Source organism: Salmo salar, chromosome ssa01 (genome assembly GCF_905237065.1).
Source record: "Salmo salar chromosome ssa01, Ssal_v3.1, whole genome shotgun sequence".
Taxonomy (NCBI): Eukaryota; Metazoa; Chordata; class Actinopteri; order Salmoniformes; family Salmonidae; genus Salmo; species Salmo salar.
The window spans coordinates 138,912,069-138,930,474 of record NC_059442.1 but is presented as its reverse complement, the minus strand read 5'-3'; the positions used below and the strand labels follow the sequence as shown (position 1 = coordinate 138,930,474).

The following is an 18,406-nucleotide window of genomic DNA, read 5'->3' as shown; positions in this document are numbered from 1 at the left end:
AAGCAGAAGTGGGCTGTCAAAGTGTGGGTTTGACTGCTAGGGAAAGTAACCCAGGTCAGAGGTTAGTGTGTCCCAGACAGCCCAGCAGCTGGCTGGCCTCTCTTGGTTACTGGAGTCAGTCAGATAGAGGGGGTGGGAGTGATGGGATATGTGGGGTGGCTTTGGGTTGGAGACTGTTGGGTGGGTAAAAGGAGAGGGTGTGAACTGTGAATGTTGTCGGTGGTGTAGGCTAAGGAGTGGCAGTGGGTGAGAAAATCGGGGTGTTGGGCTGAGAGAGTTTCCCCATTCCCAGGGATTCTCTGAATTCTCCCTCGTGCCAACTGGCTGGGTTGGCCGCAGGGAGAGACAGCTGATCTCTATGTGGTACAACTCCGCAGTTACAGGACCAAGTTCACTGTGTCTGTCCTAGGGCTAAGTGTTCCCAACCAGATAGGTTAATTCTGTTTTACCACAGTGTCGGTGTATCTGTCTGGCCATAGGCCTACATTGCAAATAGTAGAGAGAGGCTTACATTCCATGATGTGATTACTTTTTCCTTTTATCTATACAAAGCTCTTAACATTTAATCCCCCATAATTGTTCCGGCTAACTGGACATAATCAGATCTACCTAGAGGAAGTTGTGCCTGACGCATGCATTATGTTGATATTGTTTGGAGGAAGCAGGGTCACACGGTCTGAAAGTCATGAGGAGAAGAGAAAATATGTTCCTATTTATCTGTAAAGGAGGAGGTTGCAATGGGGGTTAATTGAACCAAGGTGTGTGTGCTCACTGGTTCGCATGTCTGTGCACCACTGTCAGTGCCTTTGTCAGTTTTGACGGTTTAAGCAAGGTAATCGATGCAGTGAGGAGAGCAGCCCTGGGTCAGATGGTCATTAGTCTGCGCTGCAGAGCCTATAGAATGTTCAACATGAATTACATTACCCTGCATCAGAGCAGGCCTGGTCCCTGTCACACTTAACAGAGCTTGATTGAGTAAGACATAGCCGAAGACCGGACTGTGGAATCTGTCTTGAAACAGAGGAGTAGGCTTAACCACCTGAACTTGTCCAATAAGAATGCTCCGTTTTGAGGAAATCAGAGATACTTTGCAGTGTATCCCAAGGGGTGATTTTTATGAATTCATTATGTAGAGAGACCCTTAGATATCACTCAGCGAGTGTTAATAGCCAGGGTCATAGTCTGTTTGTTTCTAAATGTCTTTGTGTGGGCCTGAGGTGACAGCAGGCTTGTGTTCGATCTACAATAGCCTACTAGCCACGCCAGTACAGCAACATGTCACACTGTAAATGGCCCTAAAATTCCTATTGAGTCTGGATGTGTGTTCTTCATTCCCATGAATTATGTCTGTCCCCTTCATGGCTGGTCAGTTATTTCAGTCAGCATATTGTCAGTGTAGATACAGTATGTGAACTTGCCAACGGACTGTTACGGTTTTATTTTGGAGCACGTTTTTCAAACTGTGCCTATGAACGCTCATTCATAAACTGTTAATGCCCCATTGACAATGAGTGTTACTTTTTAGAAAATGTGTATACAGAGTCGGAAGCATTTATTTTACGCCTCTGCCTGTTAAAAAAAAACACCACCAATGGACTAATTCGAGCCACACACAATGTGGTGGGTGGGTGTCTTGAATTAGTTTTGTAATTTCAGAGATGGGTGAGTTCCATTGCCAAGTTCCCAGGCCCAGACTAAAGGCAGTCACAGCATTCATTTGTAGGGCTGTCCCCATTTCTCACACACAGCACACACTTTGCCGCACACACAAAGGTTCCATCTATCTAGAGTTTGTCAGAAGGCTGATCACACTTCATACATTTCCAGTGTACCCAGGGGCATTGTGTCAGAAATATAAGTAGAGAGTAGGGTTGCAAAGGGTCGGAAACTTTCCGGTAAGTTTCTGGAATTTTTACTTAAATTCATCAAAAAGTTAGCTTATAACAGTGAACCTTTTTTTGTGGGATACACATAAAGCAATTCTAGGTCTTGTGGCATATTTTGGTTAAACCATCTCCAGAATTCAATGGAATTGCAACCCTCTGCATGCACAGTGCACTCTTCCATCACATGTACAGCTGATTCTCAAGATCTTGCACGCTAATGAGATGCTTTTGAGCCCACACTGTCTGAGCCAAGGACTACGTGCTTTCTGGTAAGTTTTGATTACAATACTGGGTGGGGTGAATATTTTTTATGATGACATACATGATTTTTTGTTAACTAGTAAATAGTAGCCTACAACAAAGTCTGTTTAAATAATTTTTAACTTAACAATATCTGCTAGTTAGTTTTTGCTACCATGTGGGTTTTAGCTTGCTTGAGCCTGCTAACTGAGGAGTGTTAATTCACCTGTTTCCATACATGTTTCATTTTAAAACATTTATCTTACTAAGGAATTGTTTAATTTAACTGCTTAATTATTTATCTGTACATGAAATTGTTTTTAATTGTTTTATTTTATTTTTTTCTAATCTTTACAGGAAAATGCCACGGGCACTATCTGATGTGTGGAGACATTTCACTGCAGCTAATGTAGAAGGAAAAGCTGTGTACATTTGCAAATACTGTGCCAAATCATATGTGAAGAACGCAACAAAGATGCAGAATCATCTGGCCAAGTGCATAAAGTTCCCTCAGCGCTCACAACAAGCAACCTCTGCAGAGTTCAAGTGACGGTCAAGAAAATCATAGAGAAAGCAGACTGTATTGCAATCATCTGTGATGGGTGGTCGAATGTTCGTGGGCAAGGACTAATTCACTACATAATCTCCACCCCTCAACCAGTATTCTACAAGAGCACAGACACAAGGGACAACAGACACACCGTCTCTACATTGCAGATGAGCTGAAGGCAGTCATCAATGACCTTGGACCACAGAAGGTATTTGCACTGGTAACAGACAATGCTGCGAACATGAAGGCTGCTTGGTCTAAAGTGGAGGATTCCTACCCTCACATCACACCCATTGGCTGTGCTGCTCATGCATTGAATCTGCTCCTCAAGGACATCATGGAACTTAAAATAATGGATACACTCTACAAGAGGGCAAAGGAAATGGTTAGGTATGTGAAGGTTCATCAAGTTATAGCAGCAATCTACCTCACCAAGCAAAGTGAGAAGAATAAGAGCACCCCATTGAAGCTGCCCAGCAATACCCGTCGGGGTGGTGTTGTCATGTATGACAGTCTCCTGGAGGGGAAGGAGTCTCTCCAAGAAATGGCCATATCACTGTCTGCCGATATGGACAGCCCCATCTAGAGGATCCTCCTGGATGATGTGTTTTGGGAGAGAGTGGTAAGCAGTCTGAAACCTATAGCAGTAGCCATTGCACGGATTGAGGGAGACAATGCCATCCTGTCTGATGTTCAGATTCTGCTTGCAGATTTAAGAGAAGAAACCCGTACTGCCCTGCCCACTTCACTGTTGCTCCAAGAAGAGGAAACTGCAGTTCTGAAATACATCAAAAGTCTTTCAGACTTCTGTTTGAGGCCCATACACGCCGCACCGTACATGTTGGACCCCAAGTATGCTGGCAAGAACATCCTGTCTGGTGCAGAGATCAACAAGGCCTGTGGTGTCATCACTACCGTGTCTTGCCTCATTGGCCTGGATGAGGGCAAGGTTCTTGGCAGTCTGGCGAAGTACACTTCCAAGCAAGGGCTTTGGGATGGAGATGCAATATGGCAGTTGTGCCAACATATCTCATCAGCCACCTGGTGGAAGGGACTTTGCATCTGAGGTTCTTTCCCCTGTTGCCTCCATCATCCTCCAAATCCCACCAACATCAGCCGCCTCAGAGTGCAACTGGTCCTTGTTTGGGAACACACACACCAAAGCACGCAATAGGCTGACCTGGCCATCCGGGCAAATTTGAGGCTTTTTGAGCCCGACAACGAGCCATCCTCAACAAGGTTGGAAAGTGACAGTGAAGATGAGGCTTCAGAGTCTGATGTTCAAAAGGTGGACATTGAGGAGGTCCAGGGAGAAGACATGGAAGCCTGAGAGGAAGACAACCAAAGCTTTAGTTTGTAGACTATAATTTTACAGATGTATGTTGAAAATGTTTTTGGGAGATGCGATGGATCATTCAATATTCCCTTTTGTTGTTCAGTGAAATCATCCAATGTGGAGAGTCGACTCATTTAAATTAAAGTTCAATTCGTAACTAAATATTTTTTTTTATTTCTATTGGAAGGATTTAATCATTTGCAATTGTCTGCTTATGATAAGGTAAAAGGTTTATGTTTCTGTCTCCATATGATAGGGTAAATATATCCAATGCAAAAAAACATCTACATTTAAATGGTATAAATATTAATTTGCATATATTTCCGTTCATTCCCATATATTCCCGTTAATTCCCACGGAAAGTTTCCACCTCTGAATATTCCCCAAAATGTTCAATCCTAGTGGAGAGGGTGGGGATTTGTCTCTTTCTGCTCCATCGTCTATCCCCCTCAGTCATCGATAACCTGTGAGGAAAAGGGTTCTCTGTCGCCTTAGTCTAATGCTACTGGAACGAGACCAGCCATAAAATGACTGCACTAACAGTGTACACACACCCACATTTCTTACTTCCTACCACTGTCATCATCGCTAACCTTAAGACTGCACATCCCAAGCATAATTTGTGATGTTGTGCATGGATTTATTGAAGTGCATAGCCTGCAAAATACACACAGAGTACAACACATTAGGAACACTTTCCATCACGGACTGATCAGGTGAAAGCTATGATCCCTCATTGATGTCACATGTTAAATCCACTTCAAATCAGTGTAGATGAAGAGAAGGAGACCGGTTAAAGAAGGATTTTTAAACCTTGAGACATGGATTCTGTATGTGTGCCATTGAGGGTAAATGGGTAAGACAAAATATTTAAATGTCTTTGAACGGCGTATGGTACTAGGTACCAGGCACACCGGTTTGAGTGTGTCAAGAACTGCAAAGCTTCTGGGTTTTTCACAATCAACAGTTTCCCATGTTTATCAAGAATTGTCCAACACCCAAAGGACATCCAGCAAACTTGACACAACCGTGTGAAGCATTGGAGTCAACATGGGCCAGCATCCCTGTGGAGCAATTTCAGCACCTTGTAGAGTCCATGCCTCGACTAATTGAGGCTGTTCTGAGGGCAAAAGAGGATGCAACTCAATATTAGGAAGGTGTTTCTAATGTTTTGTTCACTCAGTGTATATCTAATTTTTATTTTCTGTCTTCTTCGCTCCCAGCTTTCGGAAGCTCCTCCACTACCTCAGTGTTTGGTCAACAGCCCAGTGGTGGGAGTGTCTTTGGACAGGTAACATTCACATATTACTGTGTGTGCAAAATATAAAACCTTCCTACCATTTGATATGTAACACTTCAGTAAAAGACCCCCAAATGTCCCTCTTCAAATGCGAACACACCACACCACTCACATACACGGTAGATGTATTATTGCATCAGCTGAGAGGCCCATGCACTAACTACTGTATAACCAATTATGACCTTGTGGCTGTGCCCCCCTCCCTTCTCCCCTGCAGCAACCATCCAGTGGTGGGGGTCTGTTTGGTTCTAGCTCTGCCACGGTAGCAGGCTCCCAGCAGGCAGGGGGAGGCTTCTTCAGTGGCCTGGGGGGGAAACCCAGTGAGGACGCCGCCAACAAGAACCCCTTCGGCACGACCGCCGCCTCCGGGGGCTTCAGTCAGCCCAACCAGACAGGTGAGAGGACCCATAGGGGTGGAGAAGTTGTAGCAGAAAGGATGACTCATTTTATAATTAAACTTCCTGTGCAATTTTAGGACCGTTATCATTAGCAAGAGACCCTTTGATTGACCAACCCCCTTGCACAGGATAAAGTCGACTGATATACACACTTTTATTGCCGCTCCGTTTCATACCAGCAAGCAATACAATGAGAATCACCAGAGTTTTGATAAGAGCACAAATATTATCAAGGTAAATATTTTCATGTAAATGTAGGGAAGGAGCCAATATAATCAATTTTGTTTATGAACACAGTCTCACATAGAGCAGTGATTTAACCTGTTGATGCCGGAGGCACTGACAGCGTATGTGTTGTCCTATCTGTGACACAACAGGAGTCTGCACCATCCTCTATAGCTCCTGGTCATGTTACTGCTCAACAGACTGACTGGCATAGTTTTACATAGCAAATAGGCTTCTATATGCATGTTTTCTTATTCTAATGCACACAAACAGCATCTAATCATCCATGTTTGTTCTGTAGATTCATGCAAATATGTTCATATTTTCCCGACCTTGTGGTGGTACGTGATTAATTTCCGTTAAACAGTGTTAATGAAAACATGAGTCTATTTTTCCTTCAAGCTATATATCACAGTGGTACTATACATGTAGGCTAGATGATCACAGTGGTACTATACATGTAGGCTAGATGAGTAGAAATATCCACCTTGATATGCATTTGAGCCACCCCCATACTATTCTACTATGCCCTCTTTTGTTCCAAATTGAAATTCTGATTATGGCTATCTGAATATGTATGACCCATTTCAAAGGGACTATTTGATAGGATAGTATATCCCTTGCATGCCCAAAGCTTTGATTCTTATGAGAAATGTCATTCTCTGGCACTCACGTATTGCCTTCTAGGACATTTTGCCTGAACATATATCCCAACCCACATTGTTTCACCCATGTCTTCACCCATGTTTATTTTCTCAGTGCGCTGCATGACATGCATGTAGACCATTTTAGCTTTTAGTCAAATTCCTAAATTCCATTAGTTCTTCGACACTCACCTTTGGGAAGAGCACTGCAAATTAGTATTTTCCTTGAGTAGCTCTTAACGGACAGTAGGCATTGTGCCATGCTGCGTAATACATCAAGTGTCCGTCCCAATGTCTTCCACACACAGCTAATACCATTCAGCCACTGTGGCAGTCACATATCCATTTCTTCCTTCTGCCTGTTACTGATGAAAAGTGAAACCCTTTATCTGATATTGCTGATCAAGCTCCTTAATGCCCAAAGATGTCTTCTTCTCCTGCACCCAGTTATTGATTGGCATCATAGTCAGTCAGTCAGTCATGTAACTTGTCCATGTAATCATCCAACTATTTGAGAATCCATTTTGATTTGAAATGTGTTTCTTTTATTTTCTCTCACATTGGTTGCATTCAAGTTACTGTCTTGTAAATTGTTGGAGCGTGAAAGTGCTAAATTGCTGAAAGTGGATGAGATGTTTGGAAATGTGCCACCTGTGCACAATCTCCAATGAGATTGTGGTGTTCTGTGTCATTTACACCTTAAATGTAGTGAGGTACTTGCCATGAGCAGTATTACCATATGGCCAATGCATTGTGCAAAGTATGAAAATGGCCCCTAGAAAATAGCCTCCTCTATGAACGCGAAAAACCATTTCCAGTCTGTCACCAGCGGACTCTCACTAGCACCTTGCTAAAAGCCCAGAGGATTTAACGATAGAATCCTTATACATCTCTCCAGTGGTATAAAAAATAGAGACTGGACTGTCGTTTCTCTTTGTTTATTTGAGCTGTTCTTGCCATAATATGGACTTGGTCTTTTACCAAATAGGGATATCTCCTGTATACTACCCCTACCTTGTCAGAACACAACTGATTGGCTCAAACGCATTAAGAAGGAAAGAAATTCCACAAATGAACTTTTAACAAGGCACACCTGTTAATTGAAATGCATTCCACCTCATGAAGCTTGTTGAGAGAATGCCAAGAGTGCGCAAAGCTGTCATCAAGACAAAATCGGTCGAATTGCCCACCCGTTGATTTTGTTAGTTACTCTCACTCAGATATCAAATTAAGAACTGCAAACATTTCTTTCCACCTATGGAAAAATGAGTAGAATTGCATGAAATTTGTTATAAAGCTGCTAATTATTCTCTGCCCAATGGGAAAGTCTTTAGAATTGCAGGAAATTAATATTTCAAGACCCATTTAATCTTTCCTCTCTTTTTTATACCACTGGAGAGATGTATAAAAGCCAGGTCAGATGAAGAGACCGACGTTTCCAGCCAATTAAAAGTGAAACACGCTGTAAAGATAAAAAGACTGCGGGAGATCTGGGTTAACCGTAAAGTGTGTTGCTGTCATGACACCCCCAAAACGATATTCCACCACATCGTTCTGGAGATGAATATCTAATGAACGTGGAGGGAGAGAAGTTTAGATTTTCCTTAAATGATTGAATTTTGAAATGGTGATCAGTGAGTGAGGGCTCGTGGATGGAAATTCTGTAAAATGTCGTCCTCTTCCTGCTCAGTGGACTATAGAGCAGGGATTGGCAACAGGAGGCCTGCGGCCAAAACCGGCTCACGAATGTACATTTTTTTTGGGCCCCACTGTTTTTTTTTATTTGTTTGTTATTTTAGATTTTGGTGTAAAATAAAAATAATATTTTTTTTTTTATCTGCTGATCATGTCTGAATGTAATCAAGGTATGAAATGATTATTTTCAAATACAATCTATTTTGGGGCTTAGTAGAATGGCGCCGGAGAAGATGGCTGACATTTTACGTGCTCCTAACCAACTGTTATTTTGTTCGGTTTTTTTGCATTGTTTAACTTATTTGTTTACTTATTTTGTACATAATGTTGCTGCTACCAAAAACCAGTTCTGGACATCAGAATAGCGATTATTCACCAAGAACTGGTAGAAGTTTTTCCTTTTACGTGTCCGACGTGATGGATATACTGCTTTGCCGGGAACAGGCCCAAATCTCCGTCATTTGCGTGAAGAGAAGACTGAGAAAAATGGGGCGGAGGTCGGGCTGCCTTCTGAGAATTCAAGGGCGAGCCATCCGTTCTATTGGCCAACGTGAAATCATTGGAAAATAAAATCGATGGCCTACGAGCAAGATTAAACTACCAACAAGACATTAAAAACGATCGTATGTTTGTTTCACCGAGTCGTAGCTGAACGACGACATGAATAACATACCGCTGGCGGTTTTTACATTGTATCGGCAGGATAGAACAGCAGTCTCTGATAAGACAAGGGTTGCGGGTCTATGTATATTTGTAAACAACAGCTGGTGCACGATATCTAAGGAAGTCTCAAGGTTTTGCTCGCCTGAGGTAGAGTATCTCATGATAAGCTGTTATTCAGGGTTGCAAACTTGTCACCTAGATCCGATGATCTGGTTTGTATCACACTACTGGCTCTAAGCGAACGAGTGATGCGCGTTTGGAGCAATACTGGCTGTATCCAAGGCTCAGCCAGTCGGTTACAGCATCAGTGCGCGCTCTAGAAAGTCAACTTGCCATTTACAGTAGCGCGTTCCCTGAACGATAATGAAGAGGTAACGTTAGGTGAGAAGTCTGACCACGGAGACGGGGGTGAGAAGTTGATGAAGTGTACTTCATGAGCTGTAACCGAAAAACTACTGGTATTTGGAAAGTTTTGAGGTGAGGGAGAAAGTGTGGTGGAACAAGTATTAGCATTGTTCAGTATCTTGCCTGCTGGATCGAATTCTCCGTAAGCTAGCCAGAGAAATGTTGAGCAACATTAGCCAACTTATCTGATCAAATAATTGACTTTATGGTGTGAAAATTGGCTTGCTAATAAAGTCAACAGCAAACGTTAGCTAGCTAACATTACAACATCAGATGAGCTAACATTAGTAACCTAACCAATTCGTTATAGTATTAACTGGTATACAACTCCTTGCTGTTCCTCAAGTTATAACGTGTTAGTTGCTTACTGGACCCTGGCAATCTGTGTGAAATGTTAACTAGCTAACGAACTAGCCACTATCTGTTAACTAATGTTTTCCCTCTACAGTATGTGGTTAATTTTTAGAATGAGAGAATTAGGTGAAAATAAGGCGTTGCTTGTTAAACAAGTGGATTCAGGGATCAAGTGTAGCTGGAGCTGGGCCTGGCTTAAGCTGGATGCCACTATAGAGGTGAAAGGAACATCACACACTTTCCCTCTTTCTCACTTTTGCTGGCACATTGTAGAACAAATGTCCACAGCCAGAAAGTGTACAATGTAATAATGTGCAGTGTAGCCCAAAGAGAGTTTTTGTTGTGGTGAATTTGACAGTAAGGGGTGTGTGTGTGTGTGAGGGGGGATTATACTTATTTTTACTCGGTGAATGTTATTTTTGCACACATGTAGCCTTGTGCACTTGATCGATGTCTACTATAGTGGCCACCATAATATAGGAAAAATAGAATGCCTGATTTGTTTCATTCAATTTCTACTTTAAGATGTTATTTTCCCAAGTGCCTTATTTATGTGTGTGGTCACAAGCATTCTATTATAAAGGCTGTCATGGCTAACTGCAATATTAGTGTATTGTTTTGAGTGTCATTTGCAGTAAAGTCTAGGCAACAAATAACATTAGATTGCTTTCTTTACATTTTTTAGCTGTGAGTTAGGTTCACATGAACCACTATTTATTTTACACACAGGGACTGATCATGTAGATCATATTCTTTGTTGTTTTAATTCACACATTGGCTACCCAGACTATCTGCATGGTGTCCCGCCACCCACCACATGCCAACCCCTCTTTTACGCTACTGCTACTCTCTGTTTATCATATATGCATAGTCACTTTTACCATACCTACATGTACATACTACCTCAATCAGCCCGACTAACCGGTGCCTGTATATAGCCTCGTTACTGTATATAGCCTCGCTACTGTTATTTTTCACTGTCTTTTTACAGTTTTTTTATTTCTTTACTTATCTATTGTTCACCTAATACCTATTTTTTTTTACTTACAAATTGAGCTGTTGGTTCGGACATGTAAGTAAGCATTTCACTGTAAGGTTGTTGTATTCAGCGCATGTGACAAACTTTGATTTGAATTAGTTAAAACCTGCATTTCCCCCTAGCAGGGATTTTTTGCACGTTTCAGTGCCCCCCCAAAAAAGTGTCATCTTTTTGGGCCCTCAGCGGTTTGCATCCCTGTCTATTGCACTCCACACTGCCCTTTCCCACCTGGACAAAAGGAACACCTATGTGAGAATGCTTTTCATTGACTACAGCTCAGCGTTCAACACCATAGTACCTTCTTAGCTCATCACTAAGCTAAGGACCCTGGGACATAACACCTCCCTCTGCAACAGGATCCTGGACTTCCTGCCGGGCCGCTCCCAGGTGGTAAGGGTAGGTAACAACACTTCTGCCACGCTGATCCTCAACACGAGGGCCCCTCAGGGGTGTGTGCTCAGTCCCCTCCTGTACTCCCTGTTCACTCATGACTGCATGGCCAAGCACGACTCCAACACCACCATTAAGTTTGCCGATGACCTGATCACCGACAACAACAAGACAGCCTATAGGGAGGAGGTCAGTGACCTGGCCAAGACAGTCATGAAGAGGGCACGACAAAACCTATTCTCCCTCAGGAGACTGAAAAGATTTGGCATGGGTCCTCAAAAGGTTCTACAGCTACCATCGAGAGCATCCTGACTGGTTGCATCATTGCCTAGTATGGCAACTGCTCGGCATCCGACCGCAAGGCACTAGGGTAGTGCATACGGCCTAGTACATCACTGGGGCCAAGCTTCCTGCCATCCAGGTCCTTATACTAGGCGGTGTCAGACGAAGAAAAATTGTCCGACTCCAACCACACTAGTCATAGACTGTTCTCTCTAATACCGCATGGCAAGCGGTACCGGAGCACCAAATCTAGATCCAAGAGACTTCTAAACAGCTTCTACCCCCAAGCCATAAGACTCCTGAACATCTAATCAAATGGCTTCCCAGACTACTCTCTGTTATTATCTATGCATAGTCACTTTAATAACTCTACCTACATGTACATATTACCTCGACTAACCGGTGCCCCTGCACATTGACTCTGTACCGGTACCCCCTGTATATAGCCTCGCTGTTGTTATTTTACTGCTGCTCTTTATTTGTTACTTTCTTATTTTCTACAAAATTATAATATTAAACTGCATTGTTGGTTAAGGGCTTGTAAGTAAGCATTTCACTGTAATGTCTACACCTGTTGTATTTGGTGTATTGCGACAAATAATTTGATTTGATTAGTTGTGGTCAATTTGCGGCGTACAATAAAATTTGGGGCCCCCAACCATTCGTTCCGATAAAAATTGCTCTATTTAGGTGCCCTACCCATGCAATAGAGGATTGTTCAGGTTTGCTACATCTCTCTTGTCCTCGCTCTCATCCTCTTGGAGGGGACCAATAGCCAATTCGAGAACTTGTTTAGGGTTTCCCATACCATTACTTAGGTGAGAAGCATAGCTCAGTGGCACCCTGTCTAGAAATATTTTGGGATCCTTTTACGTCGATTTAAAGGCCCAGTTGCGTCAAAATTCTGTTTTTTCTTTGTTTTATATCATATTGTACAACAGAGGATGAAGCGAACTGTTAGTGTGAAAACATTTGATCATTTGAAAATACAGTCTACACAGGACCTTCTAATCAGCAGGTGTGCGTGCGGTAGTTTCGACTTTCCATGGTAACATCGCCATGCGGTAAATTAGTTAATAGACCAATAAAGAGTTCCAGACCTCTCTGAGTTCCTGTGTTTCTTATAGAATATTAGCTCAACAATTGCAGAGATCCTGTACCTGAAGATCATTTAGGAAGTATTCACTTTTCCCACATTTTTTAAGTTTCAGCCTTATTCTAAAAATGATTAAATTGTTTTTTTTCCCTCATCAATCTACACACACTACCCCATAATTACAAAGCAAAAACAGGTTTAGACATTTCTGCAAGTGACTTTTTTTAAAAATGATTAATTTATGAAATATCACATTTACATAAATATTCAGACCCTTTACTCAGTACTTTGTTGTAGCACTTTTGGCAGCGGTTACAGCCTAGAGTCTTCTTTGGTATGACACTACAAGCTTGGCACACCTGTATTTGGGGAGTTTCTCCCATTCTTCTCTGCAGATCCTTTCAAGCTCTGTCAGGTTGGATGAGGAGCGTGGCTGCACAGCTATTTTCAGAGGTTCTAGTCCGGGCTCTGGCTGGACCCCTCAAGGACATTCGGAAACTTTTCCCGAAGCCACTCCTGTGTTGTCTTGGCTGTGTACTTAGGGTCGTTATCCTGTTGGAAGGTGAGCCTTCGCCCCAGTCTGAGGTACTGATTGCTCTGGAGTTGGTTTTACTCAAGTGTATCTGTACTTTGCTCCGTTCATCTTTCCCTCCATCTTTTTTCCCTTCTTCACTAGTCTCCCAGTCCCTGCCACTGAATAAAATCCCCACAGCATGATGCTGCCACCACAATGCTTCACCGTACGGATCGTGCCAGGTTTATTTGTCGTGACGCTTTGCATTCAGGCCAAAGTTCAAACTTGGTTTCATCAGATCAGAGAATATTGTTTCTCATGGTCTGAGTCCTTTAGGTCCCTTTTGGCAAACTCCAAGAGGGCTGTCATGTTCCTTTTTACTGATGAGTGGCTTCTGTTTGGCCACTCTACCATAAAGGCCTGATTGGCGGAGTAATGCAGAGATGGTTGTCCTTCTGGAAGTTTCTCCCATCTCCACAGAGGAACTCTGGAGCTAAGAGTGACCATCGGGCTCTTGGTCCCTTCCCTGACCAAGGCCCTTCTCCCCCAATTGCTCAGTTTGGCCAGGCCACTGTGTTCTACAGAAATCTTTTGGTACCCTTTCCCAGATCTGTGCCTCAACACAATCCTGTCTCGGAGCTCTACGGACAATTCCTTCGACCTCATAGCTTGGTTTTTGCTCTGACGTGCACGGTCAACTGTGGGATATTTCCAAATCATGTCCAATCAATTGAATTTACCACAGGTGGACTCCAATGAAGTTGTAGAAACATCTCAAGGATGATCAATGGAAACAGGAATGCACCTGAGCTAAATTTCAAGTCTCGTAGCAAAGGGTCTGAATACTTAAGGTATTTCTGTATTTTATTTGTAATATATTTACCTGATTTTTAAAACTGTGTTCGCTTTTTCATTATGGGGTATTGTGTGTGGATTGCTGAGGAAAACAAATATTTAATCAATTTTCGAATAAGGGTGTAACGTAACAATATGTAGAAAAAGTCAAGGGGTCTGAATACTTTCCGAATTCACTGTAAATATGAACAGGACCGGCACAAAACATTTGCACGGCACCTATTTCAGTCTACATGCTATACTGCTATAAATCCACTGCTATAAATCCACTGCTATAACTCCACTTTTAACCTCTGTCTGTCCTACAGGAGGACCCACCCTGTTTGGGAACAGCGGGGCCAAAACCTTTGGCTTTGGCTCTCCAGCATCAACATTCGGAGGGGGGGAGCAGACGGCCAGTGGGACCTTTAGCACGGGAGGCGGGAGCGTGGCTGCTCAGGGGTTCGGCTCCTTCTCCACCCCTGCCAAACAGACAGGTAGGCTACTCCCTCAACCCAAAATAAGTGACAATAGTCATACAGCTCTGTCAACTACAGACGTTTGTGTCCATGGTTATTTTCAAAAGTGTTGTCCAACGATGTCACAAATAACACTGTTATTAGACTTTGGGTCTCAGTAGCCTGTCTTACAAAATATATCACTTTGAAGAGTATGTCGATTATAACTTTTTCAAGCAAGCATCTTTCAATTGCGAAATTATTGCAAGGTGGTATTACAAGGTAATATCACACCTGCCGGCCTAACGTACACAGTACAAGGTGGTACAATAGGGTAGTTGTACTTTATTCTGCAATACCTACCCTCTTTGAACACATTCTCCATCACTAGCCCCTCTAGTCTTTTTGACTGTGATAGTAACGGCCCTTTACATTCTTGGCTCTGTCTCTGATGTCGTCCTGTCTGCCTCTGTCTGTTGGTGCGGTGGGTGGCTCAGTGTCATGTGAGGGTCAGAGAGTGGGGCAGGTGCTGATGGATGAACACTCCACATACGCATCACTTCCTCCCCAGCGATGCGGTGGGGGTGGCTCCACTCCCTGCATCCTCAGCTGCCTCCAGCTCTATCTCCCCAAGGAGAGACTCACTCTGTCCTCCTTTATCATCTGAGCTACAGTGAGAGTCACCTTATCTCTTTCTGCCAGTACAGCACTAGTGGAACACGGTCAGGCTACATTCCACAATGCTGCGTCTTTCGTAGCTAGTGAACAGTCTTGGTGTCTATTTGGCCAGAGCAGTCATAGCATACATTTTGTCAACGCAGTTCTAATATTTCCTCAAGCTAGCTAAAATTATAGCATGTCTTAGCAAATAGAAAGTCGTAGCGTTCCCCAAAAGTTATTACCACTGCAGTTTTGTCTTGGCATTTTACTCAGCTAGCTATCTGGCACTGCCAAAGGACATCATCTCTCCTAGCTTTATCATAGGCATCTACCCCTAAACTCTTGGGCCCATATTCACAAAGCCTCTCAGAGTAGGAGTGCTGATCTAGGATCAGGTCCACCCTCTAATTCATAACTGATCCTAGATCAGCACTCCTACTCTGAGAGGCTTTGTGAATACGGGACCTGGGGGGTTTCGGTGCCGCTCCAAGGAATGTAATCCCATTACATTAGCTCAATCAATTATTCACTGGGCCGTGCTCGTCTCGTAGCCAGGCTGTAATTTCAGTGCTCCCCTCTCTTTAACTCCTCCTCCTTTCTCAGCCCCAGAGAGAGTGTGGTTGGCAATCAATTCCCATCAAGCCCTCCTAGCCCTTATGCTATGTGTGTGTGAGAGCAGTTGTCCCTGAACAGAAATGGAGTGTTGTAGAGCAGATGATAATACAACACAACATTATTAATCATGTTGGGGTGATTTTAGTTTTAGGGCAACACCAGGTGTGACATATACACATGGCTCAAGATGTAGGAATAAGGTAAACGGTGCCTCTATTTTTGAAGCCTTTGTTATTATGTATGTGTCCCCTGAGACATTCTGCCGCCGCCCCCACCCCCCCCGTCTCAACCAATACAACAATATAACTCATACACATGTCAAGCGTATTCATGTAACCATCCCTCTCACACATATTTTATCAAATGCAAAGTCAACCACCTGACCCTTCCTCACACACCTCTCTCTCTGTACCCCTACAGGTGGTTTTGGGAGCGCCCCTGTGTTCGGTAGCCCCCCTGCTTTTGGGGGCTCCCCGGCTTTTGGGGGGGCAGCAGCGTTTGGCTCGGCACCCTCTTTTAGCAGTCCCATGGGCTCCTCAGCCAGCAAAGTGTTTGGAGAGGGAACGGCAGCCGCCAACGTGGGAGGATTCGGGTAAGAGAGACACCCCTGTTAGACATGTATTGGATATGAAGAGTGAAGACTTTTTTAGAATTGTTCTGAAATTACAATGTAGAAGAGCTGAATATTCTTGATAATACTGACCATAAAGGCTTCAGAATGTCTTTAAATGTTTTTATGCATTTAATTTCAGTGATATTGTCTGGGTTGGTTGTCATGTATATTAAAAAGGTTGACTTTGGGGCGGCAGCGTAGCCTAGTGTTGGACTAGTAACCGAAAGGTTGCAAGATCGAATCCCCGAGCTGACAAGGTTACAAATCTGTCGTTCTGCCCCTGAACAAGGCAGTTAACCCGCTGTTCCTAGGCTTTCTACCCCTCAAATAAGAATTTGTTCTTAACTCACTTGCCTAGTTAAATAAAGGTCAAATAAAAGGAAAGCATTATGGGCAAGTTATGCAACACCTCACGTTCCAGCTGACAGCACGATGACACATCCCAGACAGTGTTTTCATATTCACACATGGAGCTTGTCACCAACATTCCATGGTAAATAAGCAATAGCATGCTAACCCCCGACCTCATTTCTCAACTTGGGCATAACACCCTAAGCCCTGCTCAGCTACACTAGCCAGGTTTCCATCCAATTGGTGACAGATTTTCATGCGAATATTAAAACATTAGCATAAAGAATATATGCGTATTTTCCTACCAGTGGTGTTTACACCAAACTGACTTGTTGTGGATAAAAATCAGTGTGTGATGCCTTTACACAAGGTACTTTTTTGCTTAAGTTTTCAGGTACAGTGCCTTCAGAAAGTATAAAACTTGACTTTTTCAAAATTGTGTTGTTACAAGGTGGTATTAAAATGGTTTGAATTGTCTTTTTTGTCAACAATCTACACAAAATACTAATGTCAAAGTGGGGGGGAATTGTGTGGAAAAATAAAACACTGTCTTGATTACGTAAGTATTCAACCCCCAGAGTCAAAAATACATGTTAGAATCACCTTTGGCAGCGATTACAGCTGTGAGTCTTTCTGGGTATGTCTCTAAGAGCTTTGCACAACTGGATTGTTCAATATTTGCACATTATTCTTAAAAAAATTATTCAATCTCTGTTAAATTAGTTCTTGATCATTGCCAGATAGCCATTTTCATGTCTTGCCATAGATATTCAAGCAGATTTAAGTCAAAACTGTAACTAGGCCACTCATTAACATTCAATGTCGTCTTGGTAAGCAACTCCAGTCTATATTTGGCCTTGTGTTTTAGGTTATTGTCCTGCTGAAAGATGAATTAATCTCCCAGTGTCTGTTGATTTTCATATAGGATTTTGCTTGTGCTTAGATCTATTCCATTTCTTTTTATCCCCAAAAACATCCTAATCCTTGCCGATGACAAGCATACCCATAACATGATGCAGCCACCACCATGCTTGAAAATATGAAGAGTGGTACTCCGTGATGTGTTGTGTTGGATTTACCCAAACATAACGCATTGTATTCAGAACATGAAGTAAAAAAAAAAAAAAATGTTTTTTTGCAGTTTTACTTTAGTGACTTATTGCAAACAGGGATGCATGTTTTGGAATATTTTTTACTCTGTACAGGCTTCCTTTTCACTGTCATTTAGGTTAGTATTGTGGAGTAACTACAATGTTAATCCATTGATACACCAGCCAAAGTGTAATTAATAACTTCACTATGCTCAAAAGGGTATTCCATGTTTGCTTTTTTATTTTTACCCATCTACCAATAGGTGCCCTTTGCGAGGCATTGGAAAACCTCCCTGGTCTTTGTGGTTGAATCTGTGTTGGGAATTCACTGCTTGAATGAGGGACCTTACAGATAATTGCAGTGTGTGAGGTACAGAGATGAGGTAGTCATTTTAAAGTCATGTTAATTAAGCAATAAGGCACAAAAGGCAGTGATGTAGCATGAATATAGTCACAGGTATATGGTGGTGTTCGACGCGATAAGTAACCCATTTACTTATTGCTTTTATAAAACTGTTACCAACCTATATTAAAATAATGAATTACATATTTTCATTAAAATGTTATTTTGATAAGTCAATTCATACAATTTCATTATTTGACCAGAAGCTGTACAGTAGTTTGGACAAAAATCTGTTTGTTAGTTATTTTGGTCATGTTGCTACGGACACGACCCAGTTCATTATTTTTTCATAGTTGCTATGCAAAAAGGCCAAAATGGTTGCTATGCAGTCTGGATAATGTTATTTTCGCTTGCATGCTAGCTA

At 42.5% G+C, this 18,406-nt stretch overlaps 1 protein-coding gene across 4 annotated transcripts in view; it reads left to right on the top strand.

Annotated features, from left to right (window-relative positions):
* Positions 1-18,406, top strand: part of nup214 (nucleoporin 214) — a 76,854-nt gene that overhangs the window by 43,984 nt on the left and 14,464 nt on the right. For all 4 annotated transcript variants that reach the window (XM_014133089.2, XM_014133105.2, XM_014133096.2 and 1 more), the window contains exons 30-33: positions 5,236-5,303; positions 5,530-5,707; positions 14,181-14,348; positions 16,005-16,176. In XM_014133089.2, the coding sequence (XP_013988564.1) occupies positions 5,236-5,303; positions 5,530-5,707; positions 14,181-14,348; positions 16,005-16,176 (586 nt within the window). The remainder of the gene's footprint in view (positions 1-5,235; positions 5,304-5,529; positions 5,708-14,180; positions 14,349-16,004; positions 16,177-18,406) is intronic.